A 14,678-nucleotide genomic window follows, 5' to 3' on the forward strand; every position below is an offset into this window, starting at 1 on the left:
CAGACAGATGAGTGGATAGGAGGGGCTTATGGGGCTGTAGGTCAAATGCAAATGGCCCTAGCTTACAATTGCAACTTGGTTGGCATGGACAATGTGGGCTGAATGGCCTGTCTCCCTGTGGTACACTGCTAGCACTTAAGGCACTGTGACTCCAGTAAATTCATCGACAAGATTAGTCGAGGGTTCCGTTTCCGTGCAGTACATCTATATAACTCCTTGTCTCTACGCTCTTCACAGCAAGTCATCAAACGCACGAAGAGAGGAAGCCGTGCGGCTGGTTCCATACTTCTCCTCAACCTGGTGACTGAGAAAGAGCCGCAGGTCCGTAAACTGATATGGAAATGTATCGTGAAAATGCACCACCTGCTCCCCAAACTGGACGAGTTGCTGAAAGCAATGGGGGATGAAGGTACAGGACATTCATTTCTCAGTACGAAATTTGTCCTTTTCGTCAAAATGCAACTCAGACTCATTCCATGAAATTATTCCAACAGGTTCTGATCTGATTGAATCGTTCAAAGCCATGAAGGCTTCCTTGGAAATATCTGCTCATCTGAAAGGTATTCAATTGCAGGTTTTGGCCAACTGCGTATACGCCGTCCATCGACCAGCCGTTCCTATTTATCCCATCTTTATCTCGACTCCATGCAGACAAGGCACAATTTACAGAGGTCCAATTAATCAACACCTTTGCGATGTGGGAGGAATGGAACGGACTGGGAAATAACCCTCGCGGTTACAGGGAGAAGGTGCACACTCCACACAGGCAGCACCCGAGGTTAGGATCGAACCCGGGTCTCTGGCACTGTGAGGCAGATGGTCTCCCAGCTTTCTCCACCCACCTCCACTATAAACAGTCTGCAGAACAGGGCTCGAAATTAACGAACCCTTGGCGTGCGGGAGGGTTTGTTTTGAAAGCGGTTATCCCGTTAGCGGGTTTGCAAGCAGCGGCCGCTATCAGGGAGGAGTTGGTGATGGAGCCGCTGCCGCCGCCGCCGCCGCTGTGCGGGACCCGTCATTCGCTCCGACACTTCTGAAGCAGCTGCACCAAAGATACTATAGCTATAGGATCTTTGAGTGCACCGCTCGGCACCGTTGGCTGGCGGAAGAGGGAGGCGGTGGGGAGGAATTCCCAACGGCCAAGACAGCGGGCGATGTTGTCCGAGGAGTGAGGCGGCACGAAAGGAGGGAAGAAAAAAGGAATGAGAGAGAAAAGAGCAGAGATGAGAGAGAGAGAGACGAGAAGATAGAAGAGCAGCAGAGGAGAGAGAGAGAGAGAGAGAGAGAGAGAGAGAGAGAGAGAGAGAGAGAGGAGAGAGAGAGGAGAGAGAGAGAGAGAGAGAGCGAGAAGAGAGAGAGAGAGAGAGAGGAGACGAGAGAGAAGAGAGGAGAGAGGAGATAGATCTCGAGCAGATAGAGCAGAGAGATAGCGAGCTATCTGACGAGGCTCTATATCTATCTCTCTCTCTCTCTCTCTCTCTCTCTCTCTCTCTCTCTCTCTCTCTCTCTCTCTCTCTCTCTCTCTCTTGTATGCCCCCTCCACCCACCCCCCCTTTATCGTGGGACATCTCCTCTACATCCCGCACTGATACTCATTCCCGCCTCTATTCAGTCCTCACTGACATCCCTTGTGCTCCCCCCCCAATCAATTCATCCTGCGCTGATCACCCTATCCACCTCGCATTAATTCTCCTGCCACCATACCCCCCCCCCTTCCATCCTACACTGGTTCCCCAATTCACCCTGTACTTTCCCCTTGGCCATCCATCCTGCACCTCATCCATCCATCCTGTACTGATTCCCCCATCCATCCTGTACTGATCCACGCATTCATCCCGTACAGAGCCACCCTCCATTTACCCTGCACCTTCCCCATTCATCCTGAAGTGATTACCTATTCATCCTGCACAGACCCTCCGATCCACACTGTACTGACCCCCACCCCCCACCCATTCATCCTGCGCTGATCCCCCCCCCCCCCCCATCCATCCTGTACTGGTCCTCCCATTCAAGAAGAATGGGGGGAACAGTCTGAAGAAGTGTCTCGAACCGAAACGTTGCCTATTTCCTTCGCTCCATAGATACTGCCTCACCCACTGAGTTTCTCCAGCACTTTTGTCTACCGTACTGACCCCCCCCCCCCCATTCAACATCACTGACATCCCCCGTGCTCCCCCCTCACTAATTTACCTACTCCAACCAACACGTACTAATTCACCTGCCTCAATCCATCCATTCTGCACCGACTGCCTTCCAACCAATCCATCTATAGTTACATCCAAGTCATTTTCTTATATCATAAACAGTACAGCTCTGAGCACTGTCCACTACGGACTCCATCAGTCACAGACGTCAAGCCAGAATAACCCTCTTCCTACACAGGCATCCACACACTCTCAGTTCTGAATCCAACCGAGCAATTTACCGTGAATTACCACATCGCATGTATCTTAATCTTCTGGATCAGCTTACCATGATGGGATTTATTCCATTTCTTTCAAAAGTCCATGTGGAAAAAATCCCTTGCCCTTCCCTCAACGATCACTGACATCACCTACGCAAAAAACACAGTCATTCATATGACATGACCTGTTGTGTACAACGTCACGTTGACTTTCCCTAATAATCCTATTCTATTCCATGTGCAAGCAAATCGTATTCCAACGAAACCTCTCCAATGGCTTCCCAACCACCGTCGAGGTTCACCGATCTATAATTTCCTGGTTCATCGCCACTTCCTTCCTTAAACAAAGGAAGAACCCTGGCTATTCTCCAGCCCTCTGTGATTATGGAGAGACAGATCAATTATAGTCTTCAACATTAGTACACGATCTAACGATTGACGGCACACACGCCAGAATAACTCACACCATCCGCTTTCCGCAAAACTATTTTATTTCTGCTTTGCATATTCTTGAATTTAGAGTTCTACTGATAGATTTATACTATGACACCGCACGGTAACGGGATCTGAGGTCTAATTTGTCCATAGCGAACAAAATGCCCCATTTAAGATCTCCCGACCAGCCGCTACTGCCCAATATCCCTCTAACCCGTTCCAATACATGTATCTGCCCAAATATTATTTTACCAATTTATTTCTGCTTAGTCGTCCAATAAACAGCTATAACAATCAGATACTATGTAATCAATAACAGTCAACTAATGAGCGTAACATTAATCATAATTGTAAAGCATAATATGGGCGAGTCAATAGTCAGAGATGCGGACGGTTGATTCTGCGGCAGGCAGGCAGCAGGCGAGACTCCAGGATGGTGATTTGCCTCTCTCCCTTGTGCCAGGGTCCAGGACGTCTCGAAGCGGCTGCACGACATGCTCAAGAGTGAAGTGGAGCAGGCGGAGGTTGTTGCGCATGTTGGCACAGACGACATAGGTAGGAAGCAGAAGGAGGCTCTGGAAAACCAGTTTACGGATTTGGGTAGAAGACTGAAAAGCAGGACCTGCGGGGCAGTGATCTCAGGATTACGTCCAATATATCGTGCTAATGCAGGTATGGACGGGAAGAGAGGGGAAATAAATGTGTGGTTGAGGAATTTGTGCAGGGGGCAGGGAGGTAGATTTCTGGGTCATTGGGATGTCCTATGGGGCAGGGTGACCTGTACACAAGGGACGGGTTGCACCTTAAATGGAGGGGGAGCAACATCCTAGCGGGAAGGTTTGCTAATGCTACTCGAGAGGGTTTAAACTAGATTGGTTTGGGGTGGGATCTCGGTGAGGACAGAGGCAAGTGAGAGGCTAGAATTTAGTATGGAGGGTGGTGTTGGAGAGGTTAGTGGACAGAATAGGACGGTGAAAGGCGAGGAAGGAGAGTTGGTTTTTACTTCGCCTACTTTAATGCAAGGGGCCTGACGGGTAAGGCGGATAAGCTTGGGGCGTCGATAGGCACGAGCGACTGGGAGGTTGTAGCCATGGCTGAAACCTGGTCAATGTTCCGGGGTACAGGAGCTTCAGGAGAGACAGGGGTGAGGGAAACGGGGAGGGGGGTTTCGTCCAGTGAGGCGTTATGGGTAGAGCTGAGGAACAAGAAAAGGATGATCACCTTGTTGGAGGTGTACTACAGACCCCCGAATAGTCAACGGGAATTAGAAGAACAAATGTGTCAAGAGATTGTAGACAGCTGCAGGTCAAATAAGGTCGTTGTATTAGGAGCGTTTAACTTTCCCAATATAGGCTGGGTAATTCGTAGTGTGAAGTGTATAATGGGATGCAATTAAATGGGGTGACAAATTGGGAGTATAATGATGGAGCTAAATGGGAAGTGAGTAGGAATGAGAGGAATAGATCGGTTAGATGCGCAGAGTCTCTTGCCCAGAGTAGTGTAATCGAGGACCCGAGGACATTGGTTCAATGTGAAGGGGAAAGGGGAAAAGATTTAATAGGAATCCGAGGAGTAACTTTTTCACACAAAGGGTGGCGGTTGTAGGAAGCAGGCTGCGAGAGGACGTCGTTGAGGCTGGGACAAACCCATCGTTTAAGAAACAGTTAAGGTAGGTGCATGGATAGGACAGGTTTGAAGGGATATGAACCAAACGCAGGCAAGTGGGACTAGGGTAGCAGGGACAGTGTTGGCCGGTGTGGGCAAGTTGGGCCGAATGGCCTGTTCCCACACTGTATCAGACCATGACTTAGGATACTGTGAATGTGTTTTTCTTTGCGTGATTAATCTAATTTCAGGACCTCTTGTTTATCTCACCTGATAAAAGATGTTCAGCAGAAGCACATGGAGACTCTAAAGGCAGAACCTGAAACACTGAGCGTGAACACCATCCTGATGAAGGAGAAGGTTAAGGTTTTCCAGCTGCTTGATCAATACGCTGAGCTCACAATCATCTCCACTGTTCGAGATCGGACACTGGTGGATCATGAGCTGCTGGCAAGAGGCCGGGACCATGAAGAGTGGAGAGAGGAACATCTCGGGGGAGAGTTTGAAAAAATCCGAACTGATCAGTTATTCCAGAACATGTGGGCGAGCAAATCCAAATCTGGGAGTTCGTCTGCCGTGGCCGGAGTTCCGGGGATCGGAAAAACACCAATGGTGCAAAAGATTGTTCATGACTGGGCCACGGGGAAAATATTCCAACAATTCAAGTTTGTCTTCAGTTTCAAATTCCGAGATTTAAACACGATTAAAGACAGGATAACCATGAGGGAACTGATTCTGGATCAGTATCCTTACTTTAGGAATATCCTGGGAGAAGTCGGGAAGAACCCAGAGGGATTGCTATTTATATTTGATGGCTTGGATGAATTCAAAGGCATAATCAATTTTGCTGAGGGTCAGAGAGACACAGAACCTCAGCACCAGTGCCCAGATCCTGAAGTGTGTGACATTGTGTACAGTTTAATCCAGCACACGCTGCTCCCAGGGTGTTCAGTGCTAGTGACCACCCGCCCCACTGCGTTACATTTATTGGAACAGGTGAAGATCAGTGTCTGGGCTGAAATCATGGGATTTGTTGGTGAGGGACGGAAGGAATATTTCACCAGGTATTTGGAAGATCAGTCGGTGGCAACAGCTGTTTTCCAACACGTGAAGGAAAACGAGATAATGTACACCATGAGCTACAACCCCTCCTACTGCAGGACACTCGGCCTGACACTCGGCCCCTTCTTCACACAAACACACCGGGACCCGCAGCGAGTTCCCAAGACCATCACCCAACTATATTGCTACTTTATTTACAATATCCTGAAAAACCACGACCAGGAGATTGAGAGCCCCCGTGAGGTGTTACTGAGGGATGGTCAAATGGCCTTCGCTGGAGTGGCTGAGAAGAACATTGTGTTCACAGATGGAGATTAGATCAAGTACAATCTGCAGCCTGTCCGTGTTCCTGATGGAACTTTTGGAGAGAGATGATTCAGCCCGGAGCGTGTTGTACACCTTCCCGCACCTCGCCATCCAAGAGTTTGTAGCCGCACTCGCAGAATTCCTGACTTCAGATCCCGGGAATATTTTGAAACTCCACAGTGAAGCCCACAGCACGACAGATGGGAGATTTGAAGTGTTTCTCCGTTTTGTCGCTGGTCTCGCCTCTACCGGGGCAGCTCAGGGCCTGGAGGAGTTTCTGGGTCGATTTCCTCATCAAACAACCTGCCGAGTGCTTGACTGGGTGAAGGAGGAGGTTAAACGCCGGGCTGGAAACACATGGACGAAGGCTGAGCAATTGAGCCTCCTGAACACAATGCACTACATATTTGAGTCTCAGAATCGTGCACTGGTTCAGCAGACACTGGGAAGTGTGGAAACACTTTCATTTTGTGGACTGGGACTGACCCCGATTGACTTTGCGGTCCTGTCTCATGTCATTGGGCTGTGTGATACAATCAAACACCTCGATCTGGACTTCAGTAAGGCCTTTGACAAGGTTCCGCATGGAAGGTTGGTTAAGAAGGTTCAATGGTTGGGTATTAATGGTGGAGTAGCAAGATGGATTCAACAGTGGCTGAATGGGAGATGCCAGAGAGTAATGGTGGATGGTTGTTTGTCAGGTTGGAGGCCAGTGACGAGTGGGGTGCCACAGGGATCTGTGTTGGGTCCACTGTTGTTTGTCATGTACATCAATGATCTGGACGATGGTGTGGTAAATTGGATTAGTAAGTATGCAGATGATACTAAGATAGGTGGGGTTGCGGGTAATGAAGTAGAGTTTCAAAGTCTACAGAGAGATTTATGCCAGTTGGAAGAGTGGGCTGAAAGATGGCAGATGGAGTTTAATGCTGATAAGTGTGAGGTGCTACATCTTGGCAGGACAAATCAAAATAGGACGTACATGGTAAATGGTAGGGAATTGAAGAATGTAGGTGAACAGAGGGATCTGGGAATAACTGTGCACAGTTCCATGAAAGTGGAATCTCATGTAGATAGGGTGGTAAAGAAAGCTTTTGGTGTGCTGGCCTTTATAAATCAGAGCATTGAGTATAGAAGTTGGGATGTAATGTTAAAATTGTACAAGGCATTGGTGAGGCCAATTCTGGAGTATGGTGTACAATTTTGGTCGCCTAATTATAGGAAGGATGTCAACAAAATAGAGAGAGTACAGAGGAGATTTACTAGAATGTTGCCTGGGTTTCAGCAACTAAGTTACAGAGAAAGGTTGAACAAGTTAGGGCTTTATTCTTTGGAGCGCAGAAGGTTAAGGGGGGACTTGATAGAGGTTTTTAAAATGATGAGAGGGATAGACAGAGTTGACGTGGAAAAGCTTTTCCCACTGAGAGTAGGGAAGATTCAAACAAGGGGACATGACTTGAGAATTAAGGGACTGAAGTTTAGGGGTAACATGAGGGGGAACTTCTTTACTCAGAGAGTGGTAGCTGTGTGGAATGAGCTTCCAGTGAAGGTGGTGGAGGCAGGTTCGTTTTTATCATTTAAAAATAAATTGGATAGTTATATGGATGGGAAAGGAATGGAGGGTTATGGTCTGAGCGCAGGTATATGGGACTAGGGGAGATTATGTGTTCGGCACGGACTAGAGGGGTCGAGATGGCCTGTTTCCGTGCTGTAATTGTTATATGGTTATTATATGGTTACTGCCGCATTCAGTGTGACGGTCTCCAGCGGTTGGGACCAGTTCTGCACCAGTGTCAGCACTTGGGGTAACTGTCCGTTTGACGCTAACTGTAAAATTGTTTCACTATATTGTGCTTCCGGCCTGCACCCCTTCTATGGGGCCGGCTGTCACTTTTGCTTAAGTGCACCACACCCCTCTTTATGTTCCCCTCCCCATGTTGTCGGTGGTCGACTCCGTACCCCCCCTCCGCCATGTCGCCGGTGGTCGACTCCGTACCCCCCTCCCCTGTGTCGCCGGTGGTCAACTCCGTTCCCCCCTCCCCCGTGTCGCCGGTGGTCGATTCCATCCCCCCCTCCCCCATGTCTCCGGTGATCGACTCCGTACCCCCCCCTCCTCCATGTCTGCGGTGGTCAACTCCGTTCCCCCTCCCCCGTGTCAGGTGTGTTGCAGCCGTTCTCTGCACAGGGAACATTTCCCCATCCTCGGGGAATGAGACTACATGGTGAATGTCACCAAGCGGATGACACAAAGCTGGGTGGCAGTATTTGCGGATGACACAAAGCTGGGTGGCAGTATGAGCTATGAATAGGATGTTAGGAGTTTGCAAGGTGACCTGGACAGGTTGAGTGAGTGGGCAGATGCGTGGCAGATGCTGTATAATATAGATAAATGTGAGGTTATCCACTTTGGCGGCAAAAACAAGGAGGCGGATTATTATCTCAATGGGGTTAGGTTAGGCAAGGGGGAGGTACAGAGAGACATGGGTGTCCTTGTACAACGGTCACTGAAAGTTGGCTAACAGGTACAGCAGGCAGTGAAGACAGCTAATGGAATGTTGGCCTTCATAACAAGAGGATTTCAGTATAGGAGTAAATAGGTTCTTCTGCAGTTGTATAGGGCTCTGGTGAGACCACATCTGGAGTATTTGTAAAGTTTTGGTCTTCTAATTTGAGGAAGGACATCCTTGTGATTGAAGCAGTGCAGCGTAGGTTCATGAGGTTGATCCCTGGGATGCGGGACTGTCATATGAGGAAAGATTGAAAAGATTAGGCTTGTATTCACTGGACCTTAGAAGGATGAGGGGGTATCTTATAGAAGCATATACAATTATAAAAGGACTGGAAAAGCTAGATGCAGGAAAAATGTTCCCAATGTTGGGCGGGGCCAGAAATAGGGTCCACAGTCTTAGAATAAAGGGGAGGTCATTTAAGACTGAGGTGAGAAAAACATTTCCACCCAGAGAGTTGTGAATTTATGGAATTCCCTGCCACAGAGGGCAGTGGAGGCCGAGTCACTGGATGGATTTAAGAGAGAGTTAGAGCTCTAGGGACTAGTGGAGCCAAGGGATATGGGGAGTAGGCAGGCATGGGTTATTGATAGGGGATGATCGGCCATGATTACAATGAATGGCGGTGCTGGCTCGAAGGGCCGAATGGCCTCCTTTTGCACCTAATTTCTATTTTCTATGTATTTATTCAATCATTTGCGGTGCTTCCAGAAATATCAGTTTGGAATAAGTTTTTCCAGCCTGGGAGTTGGTTTCAGGTTATTTCTTACTCTGTCTCTTTGTGTTTAGACTGGGAGAGAACAGGCTGGGAGATTTCTCAGTGAAACTGCTGCCTGCGGCTCTGATGAATGCGGATTGTAAAATACAGAGACTGGGGTAAGTTCCCGACTGAGAGAGATTGTGTTTACAGTCACAGTGTGTCTGACACTGAACATTAATATGATCAGTAATTATGTCACTGATAAACACTGGGGGGTTGCACTGTTTCCTCAGTCTCTCTCATTTTTAGGCTGTGGCGTATCGGCCTCACAAATTCTGGTGCCAAGATTCTCGTCTCCGCTCTCAGTACAAACCGCTCACTGATGGAACTGAACCTGGGAGGAAACGACCTGGGAGATTCTGGAGTGAAACTGGTGTCTGCAGCTCTGAGGAACCAGGACTGTCAAATACAGAGATTGCAGTAAGTCTCAGACTGTGAGGGGTTGTGTTTACAGTCACTGTGTGTCTGACACTGAACATTAATATGATCAGTAATCTTGCCACTGATAAACGCTGGTGATTTGCACCGTCTCCTGTTTCTCTGTGTCCCTCACACGCACACTCTCTCATCTCCACGCTGCAATGTGTCGGTCTCACAGATACTGGAGCCGAGGATCTCGTCTCTGCCCTCGGTACAAACCCCTCACTGACGGAGCTGAAGCTAACTGAGAATACATTGGGAGATCCGGCGGAAAAACACGTGGCTGCCGCTCTGAGGAAGCCGGACTGTAAAATACAGAAACTGTGGTAAGTCCCAGACTGTGAGAGATTGTGTTTACAGTCACTGGGTGTCTGACACTGAACATTGATATGATCAGTAATTGCGTCACTGATAAACACTGGGGATTTGCACTGTCTCCTGTCTCTCCGTGTCCCTCACTATCACCTTCTCTCATCTCCAGGCTGGACCTTGTCGGTCTCACAGATTCTGGAGCCAAGGATCTTGTCTCTGCTCTCAATACAAACCCCTCACTGACGGAGCTGGACCTGGGAGGGAGTGACCTGGGAGATTCTGGAGTGAAACAGCTGTCTGCGGCTCTGAGGAACCCTGACTGTAAAATACAGAGAATGGGGTAAGTCTCAGACTGCGAGATTGTGTTTACAGTCACTGGGTATCTGCACCGAACATAAATATTTGCACTGTCTCCTGTCTCACCCTCGTTCTCTCATCTCTAGGCTGTGGGCTGTTGGTCTCACAGATTCTGGAGCCGATGGTCTCGCCTCCGCTCTCAGCACAAACCGCTCACTGACGGAGCTGAAACTGGGGAACAATGAACTGGGAGACTCTGGAGTGAAACTGGTGTCAGCGGGTGTTAGGAACTCGGACTGCGAAATACAGCGACTGTGGTAAGTTTCAGACTATGAGATTTTCTGTGCATTCTCTGGGTGTCTGGCACTGAAGATTAACATGATTAGTAATAGTGTCGCTGATAAACACTGGAGATTTACACCGTACCCTGTCTCTCTGTGACCCTCAATCTCTCAACTCCAGGCAGGACAGTATCAATCTCACACATACTGGACTCGAAGTTCTAGCCTCCGCTTTTAGTACAAAGCCCTCACTGCTGGAGCTGGAGCTGGGATCAAACTCCCTCACATACCGATCTGTTGCCTCTCTTCGCCGCCTCATACTTGCCCTCCCGAGTCTGGAACGGATCAGGTGAGTATTTGTGTTAATGTTTCATGTGTTAAAATATCAGGGAATCCGCTGGCTTCTCTGGTGATATTTGTAAGTAGTGTTGAAATATTAATCGCAGTCCCCTGTTTGTGACACTGTTGTTTAATTTGTTCATTACCTCTTTGTTCCTCGACTGTTTCAGGCTGGGGAGGAATCGGTTCAGTGCAGATGGAAGGAACCGGCTGGAGAGTCTACGTGGAATCAGACCCGGGCTGAGTGTGGAGCTGTGAACATCTCCATGTGTGAACGTCACCTCCCAGGGAATAGGAATAATGTTGACCAATTTCCCGCCCACCCCTTTAAACGGCCGCGCTCCGGGATTAACCCTCAGTGGTTCCCGGCTCGGGCCGGGATGGCTGTGACGTGAGAGACAGCTGTGTTGATACGTGACCCAGACACGAGGCGCTGCTGCTGATGCCGGATATCCGGTGCTGCCCCCAGTTTGACAGGTGAATTGCAGCAATCTAGGATGTGACTTTATCATCTTCGTATCAAGTCAACATCATAAGATTATGATGATATTGATCATCCAGGACTGAGCACACTTCTCGGCATCCGCATTATCGGCAGCGAGATCGGCTGAGTTCCAGCGAGTTCCGGTGGGCGCCGCGACTCACGTCGCAGCGGCCTCTGCAGTCCGTCTGTCTTTTTATTATTTTCTGTTTCGTTTCAATGTAGTTTTAATTTTATTTGTTTTTGACGGGGTATGTGTGTGTGTGTGTGTGGGGGGGGGGGGGGGGGATTAGCATGCTGGTGTTTAGAATGAGCAGGGACCACACAGAAACATAGAAACATAGAAAATAGGTGCAGCAGTAGGCTATTCGGCCCGTCGAGCCTGCACCGCCATTCAATATGATCATGGCTGATCAACCAACTCAGTATCCCGTACCTGCCTTCTCTCCATACCCCCTGATCCCCTTAGCCAATGTAGCCAAAATATAGCCAATGAACTGGCCTCAACTACCTTCTGTGGCAGAGAATTGCAGAGATTCACCATTCTCGGTCCTACAAGACTTCCCCCTTATCCTTAAACGGCGACCCCTTGTTCTGGACTTCCCCAACACCGGGAACAATCTTCCTGCACCCAGCCTGTCCAACTCCTTAATAATTTTGTAAGTTTCTATAAGACCCCCCCCCACCCCTCAATCTTCTAAATACTAGCGAGTACAAGCCGAGTATATATGTGGAGTTTGTACGATCTCCTTGTGACCTTATGGGTTTCCTCCAGGTGCTCTGGTTTCCACCCACATCCCAGAGACGTGTGGATCTGTAGGTTAGTTCACCCGCTTTAGCTTGGCCCTAGTGTGTAGGGAGTGGATGAGAAAGTGGGATAACACAGAATTAGTGTGTATGGGCGATCGATGTTCGGCGTGGGCTCGGTGGGCCGAAGGGACTGTTTCCATAATGTATCTCTAAACTAAAAACCTCACCTGCTTGAACCAAACTACAGATCAACGAAATATCAACAAGAAGAAATTTGCAGCCAACTTCAAAAATATGTCAGGATGTTATCAACATAAACCTTCAATGGTGGGTGACAGTACACTTTCTGGTACATCATGTTCTTTCCTGACCAATTAGTAATGTGCTAGGCTACTGATTATTCCTCTCATGTCCTTGCTACATTGAGGATGCTAAACAAATCTATGTTGTTTGTTGCTTTGTGCCATACATTGTTGTCAGCATAACCATGAGGAGATCTTCGAGTAATCCTGGTGTCAGTTGGTTAAAGGTAATCACTGCTGACTCATTCCCCTCGACTCACTCGTTCACAAACAGCTTGGTAACCAGGACGAGACCAATAATGCTACGAGTCATCAGCTTAGGAGGCGGCGCAAGAGATTCAAGGAACTGCAGGCACCGGAACATTGAGCAAAATACAAAGTGCTGGAGGAACTCAGCGGGTCAGGCAGCATCTGTGGAGTGGAATGGACAGGCGACGTTTCAGGTCGGGACCCTTCCGTAGTCAGGATCGAACCCGGGTCTCTGGCGGTGTCAAACACCGCTGCGCCACCGTGCAGCATGATACCTGATAAAAAAAAATAGCAATCCATAAGGAGAACTATTCCCATGTCTTGCTACCAGGCTAGGACCCAATAAAATGCTATGAATTATTAGTTTAGAATATTATTTTCTGGATCAAAGGAAATATATTTTTCCTGCATTAAATGCATTTTGAAATTAATGAGTGAATTAGAATTGAAGCCACTAAATCAGAATTCTTATTTACACTATAATGAAAGGTACGTTCAATAGACGCACAAAAGTCTTGAAGGGCCTAGTTAATATTTAAAAAATGAAGCAATGAACTGCAGGTGCTGCTTTACAAAGAAAGACACAACGTGCTGGAGTAACTCAGTGGCAGAGAATTCCACAGATTTACCACTCTCTGTGTAAAAAAAGATTTTCTCATCACGGTCCTAAAATACTTCCCTCTTATCCTTAAACCGTGACCCCTTGTTCTGGACTTCCCCAACATCGGGAATAATCTTCCTGCATTTAGCCTGTCCAACCCCTTAACAATGTTGTAAGTTTCTATAAGATCCCCCCTCAATCTTCTAAATTCCAGTGTGTACAAGCCGAGTGTATCCAGTCTTTCTTCATATGAAAGTCCTGCCATCCCAGTAATCAGTATGATGAACCTTCTCTATGGCAAGAATGTATTTCCTCAGATTAAACTGCACGCAATACCCCAGGTGTGGTCTCACCAAGACCCTGTACAACTGCAGTAGAACCTCCCTGCTCTTATACTCAAATCCTTCTGCTATGAATCCTTCACTTCCTGCTGCACCTGCATGCCTACTTTCAATGACTGGTGTACCATGACACCCAGGTCTCGTTGTATCTCCCCTTTTCCTAATCGGCCACCATTCAGATAAAAGTTTACTTTCCTGTTTTTGCCACCAAAGTGGATAACCTCACATTTATCCACATTACACTACATCTGCCATACATTTGCCCACTCACCCAACCTATCCAAGACACCTTGCAGCCTCCTAGCATCATCCTCACAGCTAACACTGCCCCCCAGCTTCGTGTCATCCGCAAACTTGGCGATGTTGCATTCAATTCCCTCATCCGGATCATTAATATATATTGTATATATATCCAGATATAACACATCCACTGGGTCTCACTTATCCACTCTACTGGTTACATCCTCGAAAAATTCTAGAAGATTCGTCAGACATGATTTACCTTTCATAAATCCATGCTGACTTTGTCCAAAAAATTCACCACTTTCCAAATGTGCTGCTATCCCATCTTTAATAATTGACTCCAGTATTTTCCTCACTACCGATGTTAGACTAAGTGGTCTGTAATTCCCCGTTTTCTCTCTCCCTCCCTTTTTAAAACTCAGCGGGTCAGGCAGCATCTGTGGAGAACATGGATTGGTGACGTTTCACAGAGTGCTGGAATAACTCAGCGGGTCAGGTAGCATCTCTGAAGAACATGGAGAGGTGATGTTTCGGGTCGGGACCCTTCTTCTGGTTGTTATCTTTGATACTGTTATATATATATAAATGAACATCCCTGCTTTTTTTATATAATGCTTAAATTTTAATCAGGTTCATCTTTTATTTCCTTACAGCAGGGAAGCTTACAACACAATGGTATGAACATTGAATTCTCTAATGTTAAGTACTACTGGACCAAGTGCAGACCCGTTGGGTCTGTTCCCCCAACGTGCGGTTGGGTGGGGGATGCTGAGGGGGGGCGGGCGGCATGCGGCATCACACACACTAACTACCCCCCTGCACACACGCGAACTACTCCCCTTGATATTATATTAATATTATTAATTTGCTCTTTTTACCCCATAACCGTCCTATCCACTGACGCATAGCCCCCAACCGGAGAGAGGGGGGAGGAGAGAGAGGGAGAGAGGGGTTGAAAGGGGGTAAGGGATGGGGAAGGGGAG

At 47.9% G+C, this 14,678-nt stretch overlaps 1 protein-coding gene across 1 annotated transcript; it reads left to right on the forward strand.

Annotated features, from left to right (window-relative positions):
• Positions 1-214: 214 nt before the first annotated feature.
• On the forward strand, positions 215-10,986 carry LOC116969174 (NACHT, LRR and PYD domains-containing protein 3-like). Its single transcript, XM_033016094.1, has 8 exons — positions 215-409; positions 495-560; positions 4,725-5,821; positions 9,329-9,499; positions 9,910-10,151; positions 10,255-10,425; positions 10,571-10,738; positions 10,899-10,986. Exons 1-8 carry the CDS (start codon positions 355-357, stop codon positions 10,984-10,986), a joined length of 2,058 nt encoding a protein of 685 aa, XP_032871985.1. The 5' UTR covers positions 215-354.
• The last annotated feature ends 3,692 nt before the right edge of the window (positions 10,987-14,678 follow it).

The sequence above is a fragment of the Amblyraja radiata genome, unplaced genomic scaffold (assembly GCF_010909765.2).
Source record: "Amblyraja radiata isolate CabotCenter1 unplaced genomic scaffold, sAmbRad1.1.pri S117, whole genome shotgun sequence".
In the NCBI taxonomy this organism is placed as follows: Eukaryota; Metazoa; Chordata; class Chondrichthyes; order Rajiformes; family Rajidae; genus Amblyraja; species Amblyraja radiata.

What these genes read in the sequence shown, in the direction of transcription:
- LOC116969174 (XM_033016094.1), top strand. Translation starts at nt 355, where the DNA reads ATGCACCACCTGCTCCCCAAACTGGACGAGTTGCTGAAAGCAATGGGG. An exon ending in TTGTGTTCACAGATGGAGAT is followed by an intron (nt 5,822 to 9,328) that starts TAGATCAAGTAC and finishes TCTCATTTTTAG; the next exon opens with GCTGTGGCGTATCGGCCTCA. An exon ending in CCGAGTCTGGAACGGATCAG is followed by an intron (nt 10,739 to 10,898) that starts GTGAGTATTTGT and finishes CGACTGTTTCAG; the next exon opens with GCTGGGGAGGAATCGGTTCA.